At 43.1% G+C, this 22088-nt stretch overlaps 2 protein-coding genes across 3 annotated transcripts; both read left to right on the top strand.

Moving 5' to 3' along the window:
* Positions 1-8743: 8743 nt before the first annotated feature.
* On the top strand, positions 8744-12098 carry LOC147891323 (pentatricopeptide repeat-containing protein At3g16610-like). 2 transcript variants are annotated; one of them, XM_087389107.1, is made up of 4 exons: positions 8744-9040; positions 9130-9197; positions 9290-11193; positions 11319-11472. In XM_087389107.1, the coding sequence occupies exons 1-4, from the start codon at positions 8848-8850 to the stop codon at positions 11341-11343; spliced, it is 2190 nt and encodes a 729-aa protein (XP_087245233.1). In that variant the 5' UTR covers positions 8744-8847; the 3' UTR covers positions 11344-11472. The 2 variants fall into 2 exon arrangements, with proteins under 2 accessions (XP_087245233.1, XP_087245232.1); XM_087389106.1 differs by having other exon boundaries at positions 9290-12098.
* Positions 12099-17838: 5740 nt separating this feature from the next.
* Positions 17839-20893, top strand: LOC147891322 (pentatricopeptide repeat-containing protein At4g21300-like). Its single transcript, XM_087389108.1, has 2 exons — positions 17839-17882; positions 17980-20893. The coding sequence occupies exon 2, from the start codon at positions 18107-18109 to the stop codon at positions 20429-20431; it is 2325 nt and encodes a 774-aa protein (XP_087245234.1). The 5' UTR covers positions 17839-17882; positions 17980-18106; the 3' UTR covers positions 20432-20893.
* The last annotated feature ends 1195 nt before the right edge of the window (positions 20894-22088 follow it).

Raw genomic sequence — 22088 nt, 5'->3', positions numbered from 1 at the left:
AATTACTATCATAGAGAGAAATCTATCACTAACAGAGCACGAGTTATTCAAAAGTTTTGTCAAGGGCTTGCGTGAAGAAATTAAAGAGCAATTGGATCACTATAATTGCAAAACTATAACAAAGGTATATGATATCTCAATGATGATTGAAGGATAAATTGAGAAGTATTGGTAAATGATTGAAGCAATATTACAAAGATAGGTTTCCAAATCGAATAATGATACAAGTGGAGTTGCCTCTAGCACCACCGATGCACATAGTGCAACGCCTATAGAATCATCAAATGCACTAGACAATAATGAGGGTGATTTGGAAATGGTTTCAAGAGAAACCCCTATCACTAACATGTGCACAATGCAAAGCCAACCAACAAGCAAAGAGAAAAAAGAAGAAGAAAGGAGCTAAGAAAGGCAATGTGAATGTGCAATCAATTGAGGACCCAGAATCAACCCTTACAAAGTAGATTGCACATAGCGGGAAGAAATCCAAAGCATTACACTAGAAGGTTGTAACACATATCTCCTGGGTGATGCAAGCCCAAACTGTGGCATTCAAGAACATCTCGGTCACCAAGGCTCTTCAAGTGCAACACTTCTACATGAAAAGAATGTACAAAGCATCCTCTATGATAAATCTCAAAAGCCAACCATGGGAGAAGAATTACATGTTGGCCATGCACTAGAGGATTCCCCAAACTTAAAATAGGAGCTCAATAAACTCAAATAAGTGCTAGCAATTGACATTGACCCATATCAAAGATCTACACAGTTTGACAAAAATTGAAAGGGCAAGTCAACAATATCAAGACAACCCGAATACCCTCTAGTAAGGATTTGTTCAACAATAAACATCAAAGAGTAATCCAAAGCAAATCACTCAATCAAATGGCTACCCAACAAAATCTCAACGTGGAACCATCAACAGAAAAGGCACTGGTCTTCAACAACAATGAGTATTGCTACAATCATATGCAATCAATGAGTATTCTTACAACAGAAAAGGCACTGGTCCTTCAACAACAATGAGTATTCCTACAATCATATGCAATCCAAACAACCAAGGAAAAAATATATCTAGAAACAAAAGAAAGATTTGCACCACTTTGTACCCAATAGACATCAACACTTGGATAGAAGATTAAGGTGGGCATGGATTTCCAAAATATGTATCACGAAATTGGGGAATTTCCCTGTACCAACAACACTTGCAACTATTGATAAACCATGTAATGTGCTAAAAGAAGTATGGATGCCTTGAGAATAGTGTGAAGAGCATACAAAGAGTGAGCCAATATCCACAAAAATGGGACACACGCTATGCATGGAGTCATCATTTACAAATATTCCTCAACATGAAGATCTCCAGTCCATCTTAGCCATAAATGGAATGCTTTCAACACAAAAAAAGAATCAAACCCAAGAGACCAAAAGCAAATCAGATACAGATCTACATGCATCACCAAAGACCAGACAAATCAATAGGGGCCTGCATCATTGCACAATCCAACCATCCATATTACAAAATGAAGAGGTTGTAATTTTGCCAAAACCATATCTAGATATGAAAAGTGTCAACTTCCTATACTAGTCCAGCTGCCAACATGCCTATCGACTCAAGTACAAATATAGAAAAGCTTCAACAAATTCCAAAGACCAACATGAGAGAAGTTTCTCCAAGAAACATGCTCCCAATGATGATTTTGGTCTTTGAAGAAAGAAGGGAAAAACAAATAAAGGAGTGGCATTCGTTAAAACTCCATTTGGGGATTGAACCATGAATAATAACATGCTTCTCAACCATGGCGTCAGTGAATAAATTTACAGATAAGATTCTCTCGAAGCTTGTAACCTTGTAAGTTTGAGTACTACATTGTAATCTACAAGAAAAGAGAAACTTTGGACACACTCAACAACAAGGCAAGAATTACTTTGACAACACCATCACATCAAAAGAAGGTGCATCAGACTAACCCTGACAATCAAAAAACTCCATGGAAGGAACACTCTTCAAAATAAAAAATAAAAAATTCCCACTCAAAGCATCGGATACTCCAGGACGTGTAATCAAATCGGTCTGTGGGAATGTTCACTATGTGGCAACAAGGGTCAGAAGTGCAGTCTAGAGCAACAAAGATGAGATCATTGTGTGTGTAGAGTAGCGGCAAAGCTCTGCTTGTAATATCTTGAGCCTAAAAGATTTTATAATGAATCTTAAAGGATGAGGATAGCCAAATCCTCTCTAGAAAAGATCCAATCAGACTTGCAAAATTAGGATCTAGAGAGAGAAATACTAAAAGCCTACACTTTGAGGTAAATACTAAAATTAGAGAGAGAAATACTAAAAGACTAAAATTAGAGAGAGAAGTACTAAAAGCCTACACTTTTTGAGGTCCCCCCACTTTGTGGAGGGACTCAAAAGGTCCCCCCACTTTGTGTAGAGACTCAAAATGTCCCCCCACCTTGTGTAGAGACTCAAAAGGTCCCCCCACTTAGTGTAGGGACTCATGAGGTTCCCCCACTCTTTGTAGAGACTCAAAAGGTCCCCCCACTTTGTGTAGAGACCCAAAAGGTCCCCCCAAAAAGTGGAGAGACTCTTGTCCAAAAGGTCTCCTACAAACGAGGTCCCAACCTGGAGGTACCTACAGATTCTGTAGAGACCAATATGTATAAATATCCCTTAATGGAATGAAGCTCCCACTCTTTGGGGTTCAGTGTTCAGTTCACTTTAGTGTTCATGTTCTTGTTCTCCTTGGGTCCATGCTCCCTCAATGTGATAGCATGCTCTGTCTGTGCAATCTCCCATCCTCTCGCCTTCCTCTCCTCTTCCTCCCTCCTCCTCCTCCTCCTCCTTCTCCTGCTTCTCCCCTCTCCTCCTCCTCCTCCTCCTCCTCCTCCTCCTCTCTCCCCCTCCTCCTCCACCCTTCTCCTCCTCCCCCCTCCTCCTCCTCCCTCCACATCCTCCTTCCTCCCTTGATCCTAATTCTCACCCCTTTACCCCTTGATCCTCCTATACCCTGCAACCCTCTCTAAACCTTGGAATTCCTAGTTAGCTCTCTCAACCATTCCCCTTCTGAACCCTACACCCTCCTTCTAAACCCTTGAACTCCCATGGAGGCAAGAGCCTCCACCCATCATTGTGATCTAGCCCTCTTTCTCACCTACGCGAGTATGATAACTGCTTTCCATGCTTCAGCCTACACCTCTCATGGGAATACGACCTGAGGACCTATGCTACAATTGTGAACACCTATGCTACAATTAGTAATGACACGACTGTAGGTGACCAACACCCTTGGAACCTAGACATGGGAGGGACACGGACAACAATACCCCTTATCATGTTGATCCCTAGCACTATAGTGCCCTTCCCCCTCCATGTTTCATCCTGCTACCAATTAGAGAAGATAAAGAGCAAGTGGGGGTAAGGAGGAGAGGGGAAGGGGAGAGGCAAGGGGAAGGGAGGTTAAGAAAGGAAGGGCTAAGGAGAGAAGAGTGGAAAGGGGAGGGCAACAAGAGAGTGGAGAGCAGAGATGCAAAGGGAGGGGCATATTAGTTGCAAGCTAGGTATTTAATCGAGCACAACTTAGCTTGATTAATCCATTAATTTTATGGATAACTTAGGCTAAGACACATATTTGGGCTGCCATTATTTACACATATTATTCCCTTAAAAACTCTTCTACGTCCTCCAAAAGCTCTAAGCACTGCAATCCAGTATAACACTCTATTTGAATTGCATCAACTATTGTTGTTTCTTAACAAGTTCTATGATCTATATATTACGGTTTTCTTTGCCATTTGTACTAAGAGTCTTTTATGACTCTACCAAGTGTAATATTTTCACTCAAACATCTTGGAATCTACATTTAACCATAATGTAATACTCTATCACATTTGAGTATTTGGACATGGCATGAGGATGAATATTGTTGGGGTTGAGAATTTTAAAAATATAGATACTCAAAAGGGTGTAATGTTATGATAAAGATATAAATTCTTCGGGGAAATAGATTCTCAATGCAACAAATATCAATTCAATGTCACAATTGTATGCTGAAAGCTTTTAAAACTAAAATGAATATAATGTAGTCCTGATAATAAGGTCTAAACAAAATTTAGCCATTCTAGCCAATCAAAATTACATTTTTATAAGCACTAGGTAGTACTCTTTGCATGTAGTGGGTAGTACTATTTTCATATAATGGGTTGTTGAGTGATCTCATTCTAGAAGCCATTAAGTGGGTACTACTGTTTGCATGTAGTGGGTGGGTAAGTGATCTCATTGTGCAAGCCACTATGAGTTCAACACATGTTAGACTAGTATTGGGAGGTACTCTTTGCATATAGTAGGGAGTTGAGTGATCTCATTCCACAGTGGGTAGTGGGCTAGTTGAGGAAGATACAGACCGTGCTACACCAGATCATTGGAAGAACTAACGAGGCTCAAAGTACACTAAACAAGACATGAGAGGGAGACAAAAGTAGGCATACTCAATCTATTGCAATATGTGTACTTGAACAATACAAAGATAGGCTTCTTATATAGAGAGAGCCTTTAGAATAGTCAAACCATATGGGATCCTCTGATCCACATCTCTCCTAGTGGTAGTCCTTGCTCCACATCCTCTCATCATGTAGTCCACATCCTTGGGTGGCTACTTTAATTCTTTCTACACCATACCTTAGCCTCTAATTTATGTTCTCATCGCACCATATCTCAACACCCCCCCTAGGTGCCATGATCCATTGGTTATTGCAAGGTGGTCAAATGTGAGTTACAAATCCATCACCTTTTCTCCTACTTTTGCATTTATGCCTTCTAATTGGGTCATAATGATTTTGATCTTGTTGACAAATTGTGCCATGGATTCATTGAAGCTCATGTGCAAACCATAGAATTCAATCTTAAGATGAAATTCTTGGTTCTTTGCTTTTGCACCAAACACTATGTTCAGCTCATCCCAATGCCCATGCATCTTTGGCATGGTTCTAAAGTCTATGTGATTGTGTTGCTAGCTTTGGTATCTATGACAATATGTGCTAATGTAAGTTATCAAGCCTTTGAAATGAGTAGCACTTCCTTACTCATTTTGAGAGGAGGATTGAAGGCATATGTAGATGATGCACTCAAACTCATAGAGTTGTGTGGGGGTTGAGTTGAGTGACTTGTAGTGAGGAATGAATGTATCTCATGTAAGCAAGGATATACATGGAAGATACCCATGTGAAAGTGGTGGACAAGTGGCTTAAGACATGCAGAAAATCCTTAATTCATTAGGCTGGTACAAGATACTGCATGTTGATAATGATTGTGGGAGACTCTTTATATGCCCTGTGCTTGTTTTTTATTCTTCTTCAGCATCAAGCATGTTGTAATAGATGGATGGCTCAAAAGATCTTGGTGTTTGATTGATTATTGGAGGAGAGAGGTGTTTGTTATAGAGATAAGAATGAGACTATCAATGATGATGTATATGACCTACATTTATAGTCTTAGGTCCAATTAGTGACTTTTGGATGCAGCTTAGTGGTGATGGCAGTGTCCATATGTTGAGTTGAGTACAACTATTTCTTGTGATGATTTATACTAATGCTAGAGGATGTAGACCCCGTAAATTTTAGGCGTAGGGGTATTTAAAATGTGTTATATGATTTTTATAGAGTGATCTCCCCAGGGATGGTGCTAAGTTGGCTATGGATCATATTGTCCTATGGTATAAGATTTCCTCCCCAGTACCACTTGTTGCATCCATTCTTTGATTATCTATGCCTCTAATGATGCATGTGTCTCTATGTCGATTGTACTTTAGGTTTCTTGGGCCTGATAATTATCATGTATTGGGAGTATTCTATTGGTGAACTACATTGGCTCAAATGCACTTTCGTTGAAGACTTTTTGTAACTAACGACTTCATGCTTGAAATTTGTTCTAACTTTACAAGATGTAGGGGTAATCTTTCTATGCTCTACATTTTGTTGTTGAGGTATCTATATTTTCTTTGGCATATCTTGTGGTTTGTCAAAAGGTGCAACCTTTGTCAAGACTGGGGTGTTGTAAGTTTTCTTGATGCATCTTTTTGAGGTCCATGTCCTATTTAATTTCTATCCAAGTGTTGATGCCAATTGGGTACACAAAGACAAATTTCATCCTTGCTGGTCAATTGTATCCAACTTGAACTATAAGGATTGAAGTAATCTTTATTGATGAATGACTTTTAACTTTATCTCTAATAGGTTCATGTTGGCACTTTGTCGGATTGTATTTGGCTAAGGGATTCTATTGGGAAACCTCTTTGACCTTCATTGTTGGCTTGAGTTTCTTATGGCTAGTGTGTTGTGCTTAACACTTTGTCGCTAATTTTTATAGATGGTGTAGCTCTTTGATGGGATAATCTTTATGGACGGCATAGATCTTTCATAGGATTTGGCATCATGCAACTTACAATATAACCCTAAACTCGTATGCAAAAACCGAACACCATTTGCATCCTTCATGTTTTGACATACATAAGTGGTATCCAAGGAGAAAGGGCTTCATCCTAATCATAAGATTGAAGGATCATAAAAAAGAGGAAGCTACTTGTAGCCTTGTTATAGCACCACAAGATCTATTGCGAGAGGGTTTGAGTACATAAGATCAACTTGTGGAGAGATTTAGGTTGTTAAAAAAAAAAATCTATTTTTTTGAAGGAAATAGGTTTGGAACCTATCAAGAGGAGGGGAGGCTTCAACCAAAAGAGAGGGGGGGGGGGGGGGGGGGGGGCGGGGTTTTGGGGGGATTAGGTATTGTGAATGGTGGAGAAGGGCACGTGGGGATAGGGGAAGTGGTGGCCTCCCAAGGGAGGGATCTCCACCAAGGAGTAGTTTCCTCAAAATGTTAAATGCCCAAGCCTTCCCATTGGCTACCTCCCTTGATGCCGACTTAATTGCATGCTTAACTCTTAACACTATATGGCATTTTTTAGTTGAGATCTCCCCTAGTGTGCTACAAGATTAGTATCTCTCTACATAAATTTAGCTCTTAGTTGCTATTATGCATAAAAGGAACTCCAACAAGCCTCTCAAGACAAAAGTTTAAAAAGGTGGGTAAAGTGCATGAGATCACGGCTATTGATAAGAACACATATAGAAATCCACACACATTTAACATTGTGATTGATAGCTATTGAGTGAAGGGTACATATGTGGATGGGCTGCTTATAATTACTAGTTTTGTATATCATGAAAAGGTGGAATCTCACTCGCATTGGAAGTATGCCACAAAGATCTAAGTGAAAATTGTGGACCATTGTGGTGATTGAAGAGGTCCCCATATTTGTGAACCACATCACCATCTCCCTCAACTTCTACATGGTTGAGGATACTGGTAAGAGCCACCCACTGACCTTCAGCTGACCTTCTTGGAATAGTGATGCAGTTAGCTACTGGAGAACATGATACATGTCCTTAGGTAACTCAAAGGAGAAGATATAGATTCCAAATATTGAAGAAATAGAGAGTCTAGAATCCCAAGTTTACTACTTTGTTCTCAATATTGGCTACCTTTGATGCTATAGAAGGGAAGAGGTGTCACATCTACTCTAGCCCTAGAGGAAAAGACAACTGTGACCATTGAGCAATTGGAAAAGGTCATTGTCCCCCTAATGGATCTCACTTAATTCCTCCATTAGTTTGCTCATTGTTCATCTATACTTCCCATCTACCTATTCTAAAGGCCCCCAATATCAACAAACTATTCTGTTCATATAACTTAAGCTAAGGAGATAGATAATTGAAAAGACCTTTATTTTTTAATAGAGAATTTCAATCGCTCTCTTAAGTGAAAAGGTGGAGTACCCCAATTGAGCTAAGGTCCAAGAGGTAACTTCAAATTTTCATGCAATGGTGGAGTTGAACTCAATCAAAACCTTTAATAGTTACATGCAAGGTCTCACCCCTAGGCTACATGAATAAATTGCAATAGAAGGAGAGTATAAGGGTTATAAATTCTCACCCTCATAAATATGAGGCCAGGGGGGGCCTCTTCTCACAAAAAGGGACTTTTACGTTACCCCCCTCATACCCTTTCCACTAACTAATACATTTTTCAATTCTTTTCAATCTTGGGGACCTCTTTACCTCACTCCAATATAAAAGTAAAGTTAGAGTGTTGGAGAATGCTAGTATAATTTTTCAATTTCTTTGTCACTTGCTATCATCATCTCAAGTGGGTTACGTTCAACAAGCCTAGTAGATGTGGAGCCGATTATGCAGAGGTTTGAATGGCTTAGACACATACAGACAACAGTGCTCTAGACAAACCTACAAAAAGCTAGTTGTTGCAGATGGCTTCATCATGTCTTTCGAGTGGTGATTTCCCATAACAAGAAGAACAGATGCCAAAGAGCGTCATGCAGCAATTGAAGAGTAGTGCCACCGCTGATTACGGTAGTACACCTTTGATTGCCTGCTTAGAGGCTCTACAACGAAGATGGGCAAGAGGGCAGAGTTCAGATGGGGAAAGAGTAAAAGAAGGCAACACCTGCCGAAAGATGCACGCTCGAACATAAAGGAGGTGACAGGTCTTTTTGAAATCCACGTGTCGAATGGGTTTTGGACCCTCTCATGTTAGTAGTTGGCGTTCGATGCCACAATCTGATGTCAGCAGACAGTCTCCCATTAGAGAGTCCTATGTTGTCTCCGTGGATGTGCATCCAAAGCGCCATACACCCATTTCATTCACCTCCCATTACAGAGTCTGATGTTGGCTTCGTGGAGGTGCACGGAGGGAATGCAGAATGCCACTTGGCGAATTATTGCCAAGCGGTGAACCATCCTTTGCCTTTTGCAAGTCTCTCAGTGTTCAAGATGAACACACACTCCAATGGAGGCATACATCCCTGTAATACGTCTCACGCAATTTACCCTCCTGGGTTTTCTCGTAACGAAGATCCACCCTCCTGCTGGCTAGCTGCTCATCTGCGCATTTTATCAAGCTCTACCTTTCCGATGGCTTCCCTTGCCCACAGTGGAACTGTGGTAGAGGAATCTTCCCGTCCAGGTACTGCAGTCTTTTCGAAATTGTTGTTGGACAGTTCTTTCCGTCTCTACATGACCCAATTGGTTGTCGTTATGGTGTTCGTAACTCAGGGACCGAGCGCTTATGGAAGGATTACTTTACAAACCCCTCTCACTGGCGGGACAACCGAGAGAGCAAAGTAAGCGTGCGACGTGTTTGCACTGAATGTTTTGCACAGGTAAAGCCTTAGATTGGCTAGTCTGATGAGTCTGTTGTGAATCTTAATAGCAGAGGAACCCGAGCTCTCTAGACTTCAAGCATAAGATTAGCGACGAGTCGCTATGGATGGACGGCTGGTGCAATCCAGGTTCGGTTAAAGACTTGGTCCAGAAAAAGGCCAAAGCACCCGTTGATCAGGCCCAGAAACATGGCTTGGTTGAAGAGTGTGGCAAGGCTGGCTTCACGTCTAAAACAAAACTGGCCTATACATCACAAGAACTGCGCAAGAGGAGTGACAGGGAAATGCTCAACTTAGAGGAGGCACTCACGTCTATGGAACGCATGCCCGGGCCACTTTCAGTTAAGAACCTTACAATCGTCTTGCATAAATGCAGAACCTTGAAGAATCCAACGTATACCAAGCGCTTGTATACCTACATGTGCAAAAATGGGATGGAAGATCTTAGATCTCTTGGGAACTACCTCATTCCAATGTTGGTCCAAGTTGGAAGCATGTACGAGGCTCAACAACTTTTTAACAAGTTGGTTGATCGGAATGTGTATTCATGGACTTCTCTCATCATGGGTTATGTTGCATGTGGGGAATCACAACATGCCCTCAACCTTTACCATAAAATGCTGCAGGATTCTATACATCCGGATAAATTTACCTTCCTGGCAATACTGAAAGCTTGTGCTAGGTTGAAAGATGCAGAAACAGGCCAAGAAATACACTCTGAAATTGCCAGAAAGGGGCTGGAAAGAGATCTTTTCCTTGGCAGCACCTTGGTGGATATGTATGCGAAGTGTGGCTTGCTTGCTGAGGCACAAGAAGCGTTTGACAAGGTGCCAGCTCAAAATGAGGTGTCATGGAATGCACTAATGGCAGGGTATGTTGAGCATGGGCTTGGTGAGGAAGCGCTGAACTGTCTCGAACAGATGCAACAGAAGGGTCTTTCTCCAGATGCTGTCACATTTGTTTGCAGCTTGAAAGCTTGTGGCATCCTACGAGCTATAGAAAAGGGCCAAGAAGTACACTCTGACATTGCCAGAAAGGGACTGGAAAGTGACCTTTTTGTTGGCAACACCTTAGTGGGTATGTATGCAAAATGTGGCTCCCTTGCAGAAGCTCGAGAAGCATTGGACAAGCTGCCAATTCGAAACGAGGTCTCATGGAATGCACTAATGGCAGGATATGCTGAGCAGGGGCTTGGTGCAGAAGCGCTGAACTGTTTTGAAGAGATGCAAGTGGAGGGACTCTCTCCAGATTCTGCTACATTTGTTTGCAGCTTGAAAGCTTGCGGCAGTACAGGAGCCATAAAGATGGGCCGAGAAATGCACGCTGAGATTTCCAGAAAGGGGCTGGAAAGAGATCTTTTTATAGGCAATACCTTGGTAGATATGTATGCCAAATGTGGTTCGCTGGCAGAAGCACAGGAAGCATTTGACAAACTGCCAGTTCAAGATGAGGTCTCGTGGAATGCATTAATGGCAGGATACGCCGAGCATGAACTTGGTTTTGAAGCTCTGAATTGTCTTGAACAGATGAAACTGGATGGTCTCTCTCCAAATGCTGTCACATTAAGGTGCAGCTTGAAAGCTTGTGGTAGCATAAGAGCCATAGACAAGGGTCATGACATACATACGGAGATCATCAGAAGGGGGCTGGAAAGAGATCTTTTTGTTGGCAGCAGCTTGGTGGATATGTATGCCCAGTGTGGTTGGCTTACAGCAGCACGGGAAGTGTTTCACAAGCTGCCAGTTTGGGATGTAGTCTCGTGGACTTCACTAATGGCAGGATATGCTGAGCATGGGTTTGGGGAGGAAGCGCTGAAGTGCCTTGAACAGATGCAACTAGAGGGTCTCTCTCTAGATGCCGTGACATTTGTGTGCAGCTTGAAAGCTTGCAGCAGCATAGGAGCCATAAACAAGGGCCGAGAAGTACACAGCCAGATTACCAGACACGGGTTGGAAAGGTATGTTTCTGTTGGCAACGCCTTGGTGGATATGTATGCTCAATGTGCCTTGCTTGCAGAAGCATGGAATGCATTTGATAACCTGCCAGTTCAAGACATAGTCTCATGGACTGCACTAATGGCAGGATATGCGCAGGTAGGAGAAAGTGAAATTGTTTTCCATTTGCTGGATGGAATGAGAGGAGAAGGGATAAAGCCAGATGGGGTCACATTCTCTATTGTCCTTACTGTATGTAGTCACACTGGTCTAGTGGATAAGGGCCAGAAGTACTTTGAGACCATGAGCAAAGGCTATGGCATTACTCCAACTATTGAGCACTACGTTGGTATGGTTGATCTCCTTGGCCGTGCAGGACAATTAGAGGAGGCTGTAGCTATGGTGAAGAAGATGCCTCTCCGCCCTAATTCTATGGTGTGGTATACAGTGTTGGGTGCTTGCCAAAAGTGGGGTAATGTGGAGCTTGGAAGACTAGCCTTTGAACATGCATTACAGTTGGATGAAAAGGATGCTTCAGCTTATATTTTAATGTCGAACATCTATGCAGATGCTCACATGTAGGAGGAAGAAAAGAATGTCGAGGCAGTGAGCGAAAGAAGCAGCATGGAAGAAGCCAGGACAGAGTCAGACTGACATGGGTGCTGTTGTGAATTTTGTTTTGGTGGGGGATATATGACATTTCTAAAGCAAAACCATATGTGCAAAGATAAAAGGTCTTTCCCTGAAAATTAGGGAGGAAGGGTATGTATCAGATTTTGCAATGGCGTGTCACCTGAAATCGTGTTGGTGCAAAGAAGGGTGGGCATAGTAAGAAGCTGGCTATTGCATTTTCCCAATCAATACCCTCAAGGGGACACACATACAGGTCGTTAAGAATCCAGGGTAATGACGGTAATGCAGCCATTGCAGTGTATCAGAGATAAATTTTCTAACCATTATTTTTTATGCAAGCGCTTTCATACCTTGAAGGAAAGTATGCTTGTGGGGACTATTGGTAACATCTTTACTAGCCAGTGTCTGAAACCGGCCTTCATTAAATTAAAGGGCAGTAAAACTAACAAGTAACTGTTACATTAACAATTCAGCAAAAGTATTACTAGCAGACTGGTAGCTAGAGTGCCCCTGCACCAAGACAAAGACACAGATTGGCCCAAAACCTTGGCGCCCCTTTCGGGATTTCTTTATTTAAGTGAGAGGCCCAGAATCCCAGGCTACATAAAGGTTACAATCTTTCTTACATCTGGGGCATTCCACATCCCATTGGGCATCCACATACGCTGCATAGCCTTTACTGTTCACTGCTCTCACCACTCTTGGCAGTAGGTCTTCATCCCCATTCCAAGAAGCTTGGACACAGCCTGGAACTGTCACTAGTAACCACACTTGGCCACACAATTCCCCAAAGCTGTCACTAGTGCCCAAAAAAAAACTATCTGCTCAAAGAAGAAAAAGAAAGCATACATAAGCTTTCTCCACTGTTGAGGACTGTCATTACCAATAGTCTCTCACCCTATTGTCAGTATATATCCTGAGACACCAACTTAATACCCATAAGAGAACTGGCTTCACAACACAGCCAACAATAAGACAGTCATACAAGTGCCATCCCTTGGGCGTCAAAGGCATTACATAGCCCATTAGGCATCAACAAACAATGCATGTTCTCTGCTGAGAATGGTCCCAACCAAACATGGCAAATAGGCATCCATTTCAGTTCCAAAACATTAGCATTCAGCTCAGGAACTAGCAACCAATACTTGGTCACACAGTCCCCCTTAGCTGCCTTGAGTGCCTTCTTGGCTATTCACCTCTTTAATTTCAACATGAGCAAATTACACACAGGCTGAAATCACTTGCTCCATGGGTAATTCACAACCCAGAAGGCCTCCCAGCCCAAAACATAACCTTTACAGTCCTCTGCTCTGCACCATCATGGAAAAAGGCATCCAAAAATTATCCCGAGTACTTACATATGCCTCAGAACTGTTACTAGCAAGTCTTTTTGGATCCCACAGTTCCTCTATCTACCACAAGTACTCCCCCGAGACACTGATGCATTCAAGACAATGGATAATTGCAATCTTGACCAGCCAATTCCAAGGCAATAGACTCAGCACGAGCTTATGCACAAGTATACACCCGGAGAGCTTTCTATCCACGCTGCTCGTACAACCTTGGCTCTCGTGTGCACACAGCCCACAAAGGAACTAGAAGACAGGCTAACTCTCCATTCACAGCTGACCGTCATAACTGCAATCTATACATGCTGCACTCAGCTTTGGAACTCGTGTTGTCCATACAACAACAGTCGAATCCTTCCATACAGCTCTAGCCTGTACAAGTGCTTTTAATCTCTACGTACGGACTGTCCGTACTGCAGTAGTCGTACATTCTAGCTTGTACATGCAGCCATCATAATGAGACCGTACAGTGGCCGGCCGTAGTACCACGGCGGACGGTTCACGTGAATTATCTCGTGTGTGAGCCCTCTCGTCTCCTGTCGGTGCCTCTTGCCTAATGTGAATTTCTTCTAGGTGATTACCAAAGCAACCTTGTAGGAATAGTTAAGTATTCTCAGTATGCAGGGTTCCAAGGCTTTTTATCACCTAATATCGGTGTCGAGGACCTCGGGTAGTATTTCGGTGAGAGACGTAGGCTCAAGTGTGGTAAGAAAACATAGTGTATGCATGTATTAAAGGAACGTGCATCATCATGATTGGGGTAATGAAGGCTTTCGCCTTCATTAGGGGTTGAAGGGTTTAGGAGAAGTTTGAGGGTTAGAGAGAGGTTCAGGGGTTAGAAGGAGATTCCAATGTCTAGAAGAGGTTCAGGGTTCAGAATGAGGATCTAAGGTTCAGGATAGAGTATTTGGTGGAGAACTCGTCTTTCTCGTAGATCATGGTGGTCAAGGGTTGAGTGACTAAGGGTTTAGGGGAAGCATAGGAGTGGGAGAGGAAGAAGGTGTAAGAGTAAGAGTAGGGGGAAGGAGGGCAACTGCCATTCACTAGACCCCATCTTTTGAGCTTCTCTCTCTGCATGTATTAATTGAATACATTCTCTCTCTACATGTAGAACTTGCATCTAGAAGTTGCATGTAGGAGTTGCATGTTGCATGTAGGAATTGCATATAGAACTTACATGTAGAACATGCATGTAGGACTAATATGTAGAAATTGAATGTAGGAATCGTATGTAGAACTTGCAAGTAGGAGTTGCATGTAGGACTTGCATGTTGGAGATGCACAACATTGAGGATTCCTAAGAGAGATTATTCCTAACCTCTTTGCCTGTTTGTTGGTCAAAACCACAAAATTCACCCCCAAGGCACAATGGCTAGGGGTTCTAGAACATCAAGCAACCCATGCCCTCGCTCCTTGTTTTCCTAGGGTCCTGCCCACATGCAGGTCAATATGCATGTGCAAGAAATCATGCCCTCGTGACATACCCCTCTTGAAACATGGCAAGTGTCCTCGATTGCGTCTAAAATACATGTGAATACACCATCACTAAAGTATGTATTACAAACTGTCATAGCATATATGATTGTTCAGAGCCTAGGGTAGCAATCCATATACACTGCGAAAACCTCATAGTGACTAGTACACTGATCATAGAAGTCCCAAGGCAGGTATATTGTCAGCAAGCAGTACCTCGGGTGGAACATACAATGTCACCAAGCGACTTCTAGATATCTGAGCCTGTCTGGACCATACATTTGAAGGAATCCATCTCTGAGATATAATGCAAATGCTGCTGTCCATCAGACAACTGATCATAGAACCTTGCAGGATTTCCATCCTCTGCATACTAGTCCTTCATTGCATCCAACTCAGGACTCAACGCATATTCTTCTCAGACAACCTGAGTGAGCAAAATATCTCAAGGTAGCAACTTCCTCATATACTTGCAAATTTCTGTTAGCATCTTGCAACCTTCTAGTCTCGTAGGCAACAACCCGTCCGTTCTGCAAGAGAATTGCACCAATGTTGTTCCCACATACGTCATAGTGGACAACAACAGCTTGACCAACATTGCCATTACCAGCCCCAGTACCGTGTATACCAATTCTGGTATAGCATGGTTTGCTATACCAGCCCCTGTACCGTGTATACCAAGCATGCCTACAAGAGCTCCCAGAATGCCATGCATTCCATTTTGCATTCCTGGCTGTATGCCAGTGTTTTCATTCATAACTCTATGCATTCCGACCTGCATATCCCCAAGCATAATCCCTTACATACCTTGCATTACAGGCTGAAAACCAACAGGGTGATTTTCAAGCATTCCTTGACCATCCCCAACTTGGCCAGCCACTGCTTGAAACACAGAATCACCATGAAAATATCCTGGATGCACTAAGGGATGCGGAATGACTTGCTGTCCCTAATTTGCGTGCTGAAAACCATTGACATGGCCATGCATAGCAATACCAGGACTATGAATAAACTGTTGCAATGGAGCATCCTGTCCATTTGGCACGACTAATGGCTTTCCATTCAATGGCATAGGTCCATAAGGCCGCCTATCAGCATTCTGATCATCATTAACAAAAGCTCTTTCAAACAAAGATTGTCCATCTTGAGAGGACGTGTGTCCCCTATTCCAATCCTCGTCACTGTATGACAATTGCTGAATTCTCCTTGCTGCAACTCAGTTACAGCAAGCAATACTTGCACCAGAGAACACCATAGTCTCACCTCCTTAAAGAAGATGGTGATGTCTCCTCAATGGACTCACCCCCTTGAGGAAGTTGGTGATGTCCCGGCGATGGAACCAATGAAACCGGCCTTGATTAAATTAAAGGGCAGTAAAACTCACACAAGCAAATACAAATGGACAACGCCTACGAAATAATCAAACCAACAGTATTCACACAAGCAAATTGATTGCAAACAAATTAAAAAATAGGCACCAATGCACACCTACCCAAGCTATTTTTGCTCCCCCATCTTGTTCTACTTTGGAGCATAACATGGACCAAGCACTCTCAATGGGAATGGTTTTAGCTTTTTCTTAATAGCTAGAGTTGGGAGGGTTTTAGCTTTTTCTTAATAGCTAGAGTCGGTAGGGTTTTGATCTTGACCATTGGATCCAAACTCTCACAAAAGAATTCCAAGTAGGCAAGAATTCCCTATACACAATTACACAAAAGCAACTACCACTACAACCTGCCAACGTAAGGATAATACATAGGGCACAAGGCCTGAAAATGGCAAGTGACGCATTCGACTCAGCAAACATTCAAAGCCACGGCTTAGCCTACATTGCAAGTGGTCTTGCATTTCTTGCATGGACAACTTGTTCCTATTGAACAAGCTGGAAGCAAAACACATCAAAGTTGGTAGAGTTGTGCTTGATGAGATTTCACGATTGCATGCAGAATCATCTAATCCCTAAACAGAGAATCGCTAAATGCACATATCAAGCATACCAGCAGATGACAATCTCACGGCCCCACTAACATCAAGAAACCAAAAGGAGAACGACACCGCTCACAGCCACATTCAATGAAATTTCATGCTTTGCATGCCATATCCCTTCTATACAGTCCAACACAACATGTACAACAACACAACAACAACAACTGGTATTGCAATCGTAAGTGCCACATTCAAAAAGAAACACATGACAAAATCCAAGTCAGTGGCATATACAAATCTCCCATAACACACATCGCTGACTTCCGTGCTGCAATCTAGCAACCCCGATTAGAATTAGGCCCTTTACACACCAAAGGGCGTCCAACGTTGGGTGGCCGTTTGGACCAATAGAAAGCCACCATTTAAGGTTTGGGTGGGCACCTCTTTACACATACAGTGCCCAAGCTTAGACCTTTTAATTTGACGTGGAGTCCACGTCATGCCCTGAGAAAGGCCTTCCTTGGGCAGCCAAGCTGATGGGCAGGGGTGGATTCAGCCAATCACCTTAACGATTTGGGTCCCCGAGCTCCACACCCAGCCGGGCCCTCATTTTTACAGAAGGGGTTTGTACTTGGGCAGTGTGTAAAAGGGGTGCCCATCCATGGGCACCATTTTTTAACGATCTCACAATGGGCAGTCGGTGAGTAACGGGAGGTGCCCATTCCAACCCGCCCATGAATGTTTTTGGGTGCCCACACTTTGGGCACCCTTTGGCGGTGTGTAAACAGCCTTAGACAAATATATCTCTATTGTTATTCTTGGCGACTTCAACACCAGATGGACCCACATCTCACACGCTTCCACCACCCTAACCACTAGACTACAAAGTCTCTCAAGTTATCAAGCCCAACAGTGTATGGATAGGTCACCGAAGATTACTCAGCAACTTACATGCTAGCTAAACTTCACTCTGGCTACAACTAGAGGTGCACCCCTAGTGACTCTATTGTGGTTTCCTTTGATCGACGGCAGCACAGCTTCCTGCCATACACCTCATGCAACCGCATGCATCACCTCTCAGCAGCATGGTCCTGCGGAGATCCACAATTCGATTGTGGTTGCAGCTCAACTGCGCAGTCAATCACTTCCTAATTCTTCGATGGACCACAGTGACACGGTCGTTTTGGAGGAACGCTCACGTTCAGGTACTTCCGTCCTCTCTTTTTCTAAGATGGACCTCGAATTTAATTATATCATCGGTCGAGGGGGACTGTCCTTACTCTTGGCACTTCGCGGATTCCTCCCAGTTTTGGGACAACCGGGGGAGCAAAGCAAGTGCGCGATGAGTTGGAACTTGGAAGTGAATGATATACTGCTGGACCTGGGAATTGGCTACTCTGACGAGTCTCTTGTGAATTTTTGCAATAGACAAACCCAAGAAATATAAGGGATGGTACAATCCAGATTGGGTTAAAGACTCCAGAAAAAGGCCAAAGCATCGACTGGTCAGGTCCAAGACTGTCTCTTGGTGGAATAGTGTGGCAAGAACGGCTTCATGTCAGGGATACGGGTGAATGCTCAACAACTGAGCGAGAAGGGTGGCTCCAGCTTAGAGGAGGCTCTCACCTCTGTGGAACAGATGTCACAGCTGCCTTCTGTTGAGAACCTTACGTGCATCTTGCATAAGTGCAGAACATTGAAAAATGTAGCGCACACCAAGCGCTTATATGCGTACATGTGCAAAAGAGGGCTGGACGATCATAGGTCTTTTGGCAACTACCTTGTCCCAATGTTGGTCCAAGTTGGAAGCATCTCCGATGCTGAGCAGCTTTTCAACAAATTGGTCGATAGGAATGTGTATTGTTGGACTTGTCTCATCAAGGGGTATGTTGAATCTGGAGATTCACAACTTGCCCTCAACCTCTATCATAAAATGCAAGAGGATTCTGTGTATCCTGATAAGTGTACTTTCCTGGCTGTGCTGAAGGCATGTGCTAGGTTGAAAGATGCAAAAGAAGGCCAAGAAATACACGCTGACATTGCCAGAAAGGGACTGGAAAGAGACCTTTTTGTCTGCAGCACCTTGGTGGATATGTATGCTAAATGTGGCTTGCTTGCACAAGCTCGAGAAGCTTTCGACAAGATGCCAGTTCGAAATGAGGTCTCGTGGAATGCACTAATGGCAGGTTATGCCGAGCATGGCCTTGGTGAGGAAGCGCTGAACTGTCTCAAAGAGATGCAACTTCATGGTGTCTCACCAAATGCCATCACATTTGTTTGCAGCTTGAAAGCTTGTGGTAGCATACAAGCCATAGAGAAGGGCAGAGAAATACATGCCAAGATTGTTATGGAAGAGCTGGAAAGAAATCTTTGTGTTGGCAGCGCCTTGGTGGATATGTATGCCAAATGTGGCTCACTAGCAGAAGCTCGTGCAGCATTTGACATGCTGCCGGTTCGAAACGAGTTTGCATGGACTGCATTGATGTCAGTCTATGCAGAGCGGGGACTTGGTGAGGAAGTGCTGAACTGTCTCAAACAGATGCAAATGGAGGGTCTCTCTCCAGATGCTGTCACATTCGTGTGCAGCTTGAAAGCTTGTAGCAGCATGGGAGCCATAAACAAGGGCCGAGAAATACACATACAGATTGCCAGAAATGGGCTGGAAAAGGATCGTTTTGTTGGAAACACCTTGGTGGATATGTATGCCAAATGTGGCTCGCTTGCAGAAGCACAGGAAGCGTTTGACAGCCTGCCATGTCAAGACCAGGTCTCATGGAATGCGCTAATCACAGGATATGCTGAACATGGTTTTGGTGAGGAAGCTCTGAAATGTCTCGAACAGATGTGTCTGGATGGTTTCTCTCCAAATGTAGTTACATTTAGTTGCAGCTTGAAAGCTTGTGGCAACATAGGAACCATAGACAAGGGCCGAGAAATGCATGGTGAGATTGCCAGAAAGGGGTTGGAGAGAGATCCTTTTGTTGGCAACACATTGGTGAATATGTATGCCAAATGTGGCTCACTTGTGGAAGCACAGGAAGTGTTCGACAAGCTACCAGTTCGGGACGTGGTCTCGTGGACTGCACTAATCCAGGGTTATGCCGAGCATGAACGTCGTGAGGTAGGGCTGAACTGTCTTGAGCAGATGCAACTGGAGGGTCTCTCTCCAGATGCTGTCACATTTACCTGCAGCTTGAAAGCTTGTGGCACTATAGGAGCTATAGACGAAGGCCAAGAAATACATGCAGAGGTTGCTAAGAAGGGGCTGGAAAGAGATATTTTGGTTGGTAGCACCTTGGTGGACATGTATGCCAAATGTGGATTGCTTGCAGAAGCACAGGCGGCGTTTCACAGCCTGCCAGCTAAAAATGAAGTCTCATGGAATGCACTGATGGCAGGATGTGCCCAGCTAGGAGAAAGTGAAATTCTTTTCCATATGCTCGAGAGAATGAAAGGAGAAGGGATAAAACCAGATGGGATCACATTTTCTATTGTTCTTGCTGCATGCAGTCACGTAGGCCTAGTAGATAAGGGCCAGAAGTACTTTGAGGCCATGAGCAAAGATTATGGCATTACTCCAGTTATCAAGCACTACATTGGCATGGTTGATCTCCTTTGCCGTACAGGCCAAGTAGACGAGGCAGTAGAGATAGTGAAGAAGATGCCTTTTTGTCCTAATCTTGTGGTGTGGCATACAGTGTTGGGTGCTTGTCAAAAGTGTGGTAATGTGGAGCTTGGAAGACTGGCCTTTGAACATGCAGTGCAATTGGATGAAAAGGATGCTGCAGCTTACATCTTGATGTCTAACATTTATGCAGATGCTCACATGCAGGATGAAGAGAAGAAGGTTGAGGCGATGAGAGTGAAAGAACAGGCATGAAAGACAATGGTGGATTAACATTGGCAGTATTGTGCATTCGTTTTCTGGAGTGGGATAGAAGAGATTCCCAAAGTAAATGTATATATATATGTGCCAAGCTGAAAGATATTTAGTCAAATTGAGAAATGGATGGCATGTCACAAATTGCTTCGGGTGTCACTAGACATACCCATTGATGGAACAAAAGATGGGTTATGTGAGCACAGCGAGAAGATGGCTATCTTTTGTGCCGTAATCAATATACGTAAGGGGACACCCATACATGTTTTCAAGAATCTTGGGGTTCGTAAGGACCATCATGGGCAATCTAGGAAGGAAAGTGTGCTTGTATAGACTATTGGTGACACTAGTGAATCGCACAGTAGCCAGTGTCACTCTTATTGGAAATGTTCTTGCTAGATCATAACTAGGGTGGACATTGAGAACTTACCCCAAAGACAGATACAAAACGTAAAGTTTCTTTTGTAGAAAGGAATAGAGTTAAAAACCTAAGCATTTACATATGCATTGAATGTAGACAAATCCATTCAAGGAGGGCTTCTATCACCTTTTTTTTTGGGCAGAAAGTAGTTTTTGTATTATTTCTTAAAAGACGTGAGGTAAACACTAGAATCCATGTTCTTTCCTCTTAGTGATGAAAGTGAGAAATTTGTGAGCTCCTTCCCGACCAATGTCAAGATCTACATCTCCTCAATCAACACAGATTAAAAAATGACAATCTACACGGGACCCTCTTTCTTGAGATTCTAATGGCGCCCAAACAACATAGAAGGCAAAATTGTAGATTATCCTCTAAGGAATAAATTTGCTTTTACTTTGAAGTCATCTAAGCAAACCTCGAAATGCTATGATCAGTCAAGGCTAGCACCCTCGCAAAACTGGTTGAAGGTGAATGGTGGCTAGAGAGGCACCTCCTTTGGTTTGTTTGAATAAGATCAACTTGTGGGAGACTCCACATTGATATCCAACCCCCTAGACTGGGCCATGGAGTTCATCTCAGCTAGGAGTTGGAGCATGGGAGGAGTAGAGGAGGAGTCAATGTTTATGTCTCAAGTTTGCCAAAATTTGAACTTGACGTCAAAGAGTTCTACAATAGGCTCATATTACTAGCATTCCATGTCTATATTGGACTCTAAGGACCCTCCAACAAAACATGGCAACTATATCTTGTGAATAGGCCACAAGCTCTATAATAGCTGTTTCAGCAGATAGGCACACTATATTAGAGAATTGCCTCTACAAGCTGAAATAACACGCACTAGGAATGGAGGCAGATCTACTATTCATGGATGGATGGATGGATTGGGTGACTGCACAGTAAACCTTGTTAGAGATAGGTAAATCCATAGGATTTGTGCATCAGGGAGTCCACATCTACACTAGCCAAGCTCTAAAATTCTACTAGTCACGCACTAAGTTCCCAAATGACCGCCAATATACCAAGACGTATTCAATCACCGAGAACACCCTCTGATCTAATCAATAGTCTAGGGCAGAAGGGGTTGCAAAAATAATAGAAGTGCAAAGGTTTTTGGGACATCCTAATGTAACACTTGTCATGTGCTAGGAAATATAATTTGAAAACATAAAGATGATTGAAGTTTTCTTCATAACAACCTTGAAATCATGATAACACTGAGCTAGAAAACTCAAACAA

The sequence above is a fragment of the Dipteris shenzhenensis genome, chromosome 18, assembly GCF_047967505.1.
Source record: "Dipteris shenzhenensis isolate YYH24624 ecotype China chromosome 18, Dip_SZ_1.0, whole genome shotgun sequence".
In the NCBI taxonomy this organism is placed as follows: domain Eukaryota; kingdom Viridiplantae; phylum Streptophyta; class Polypodiopsida; order Gleicheniales; family Dipteridaceae; genus Dipteris; species Dipteris shenzhenensis.
Note: the sequence above shows the minus strand (reverse complement) of the source record. Positions and strands in the feature narration are given on the sequence as shown.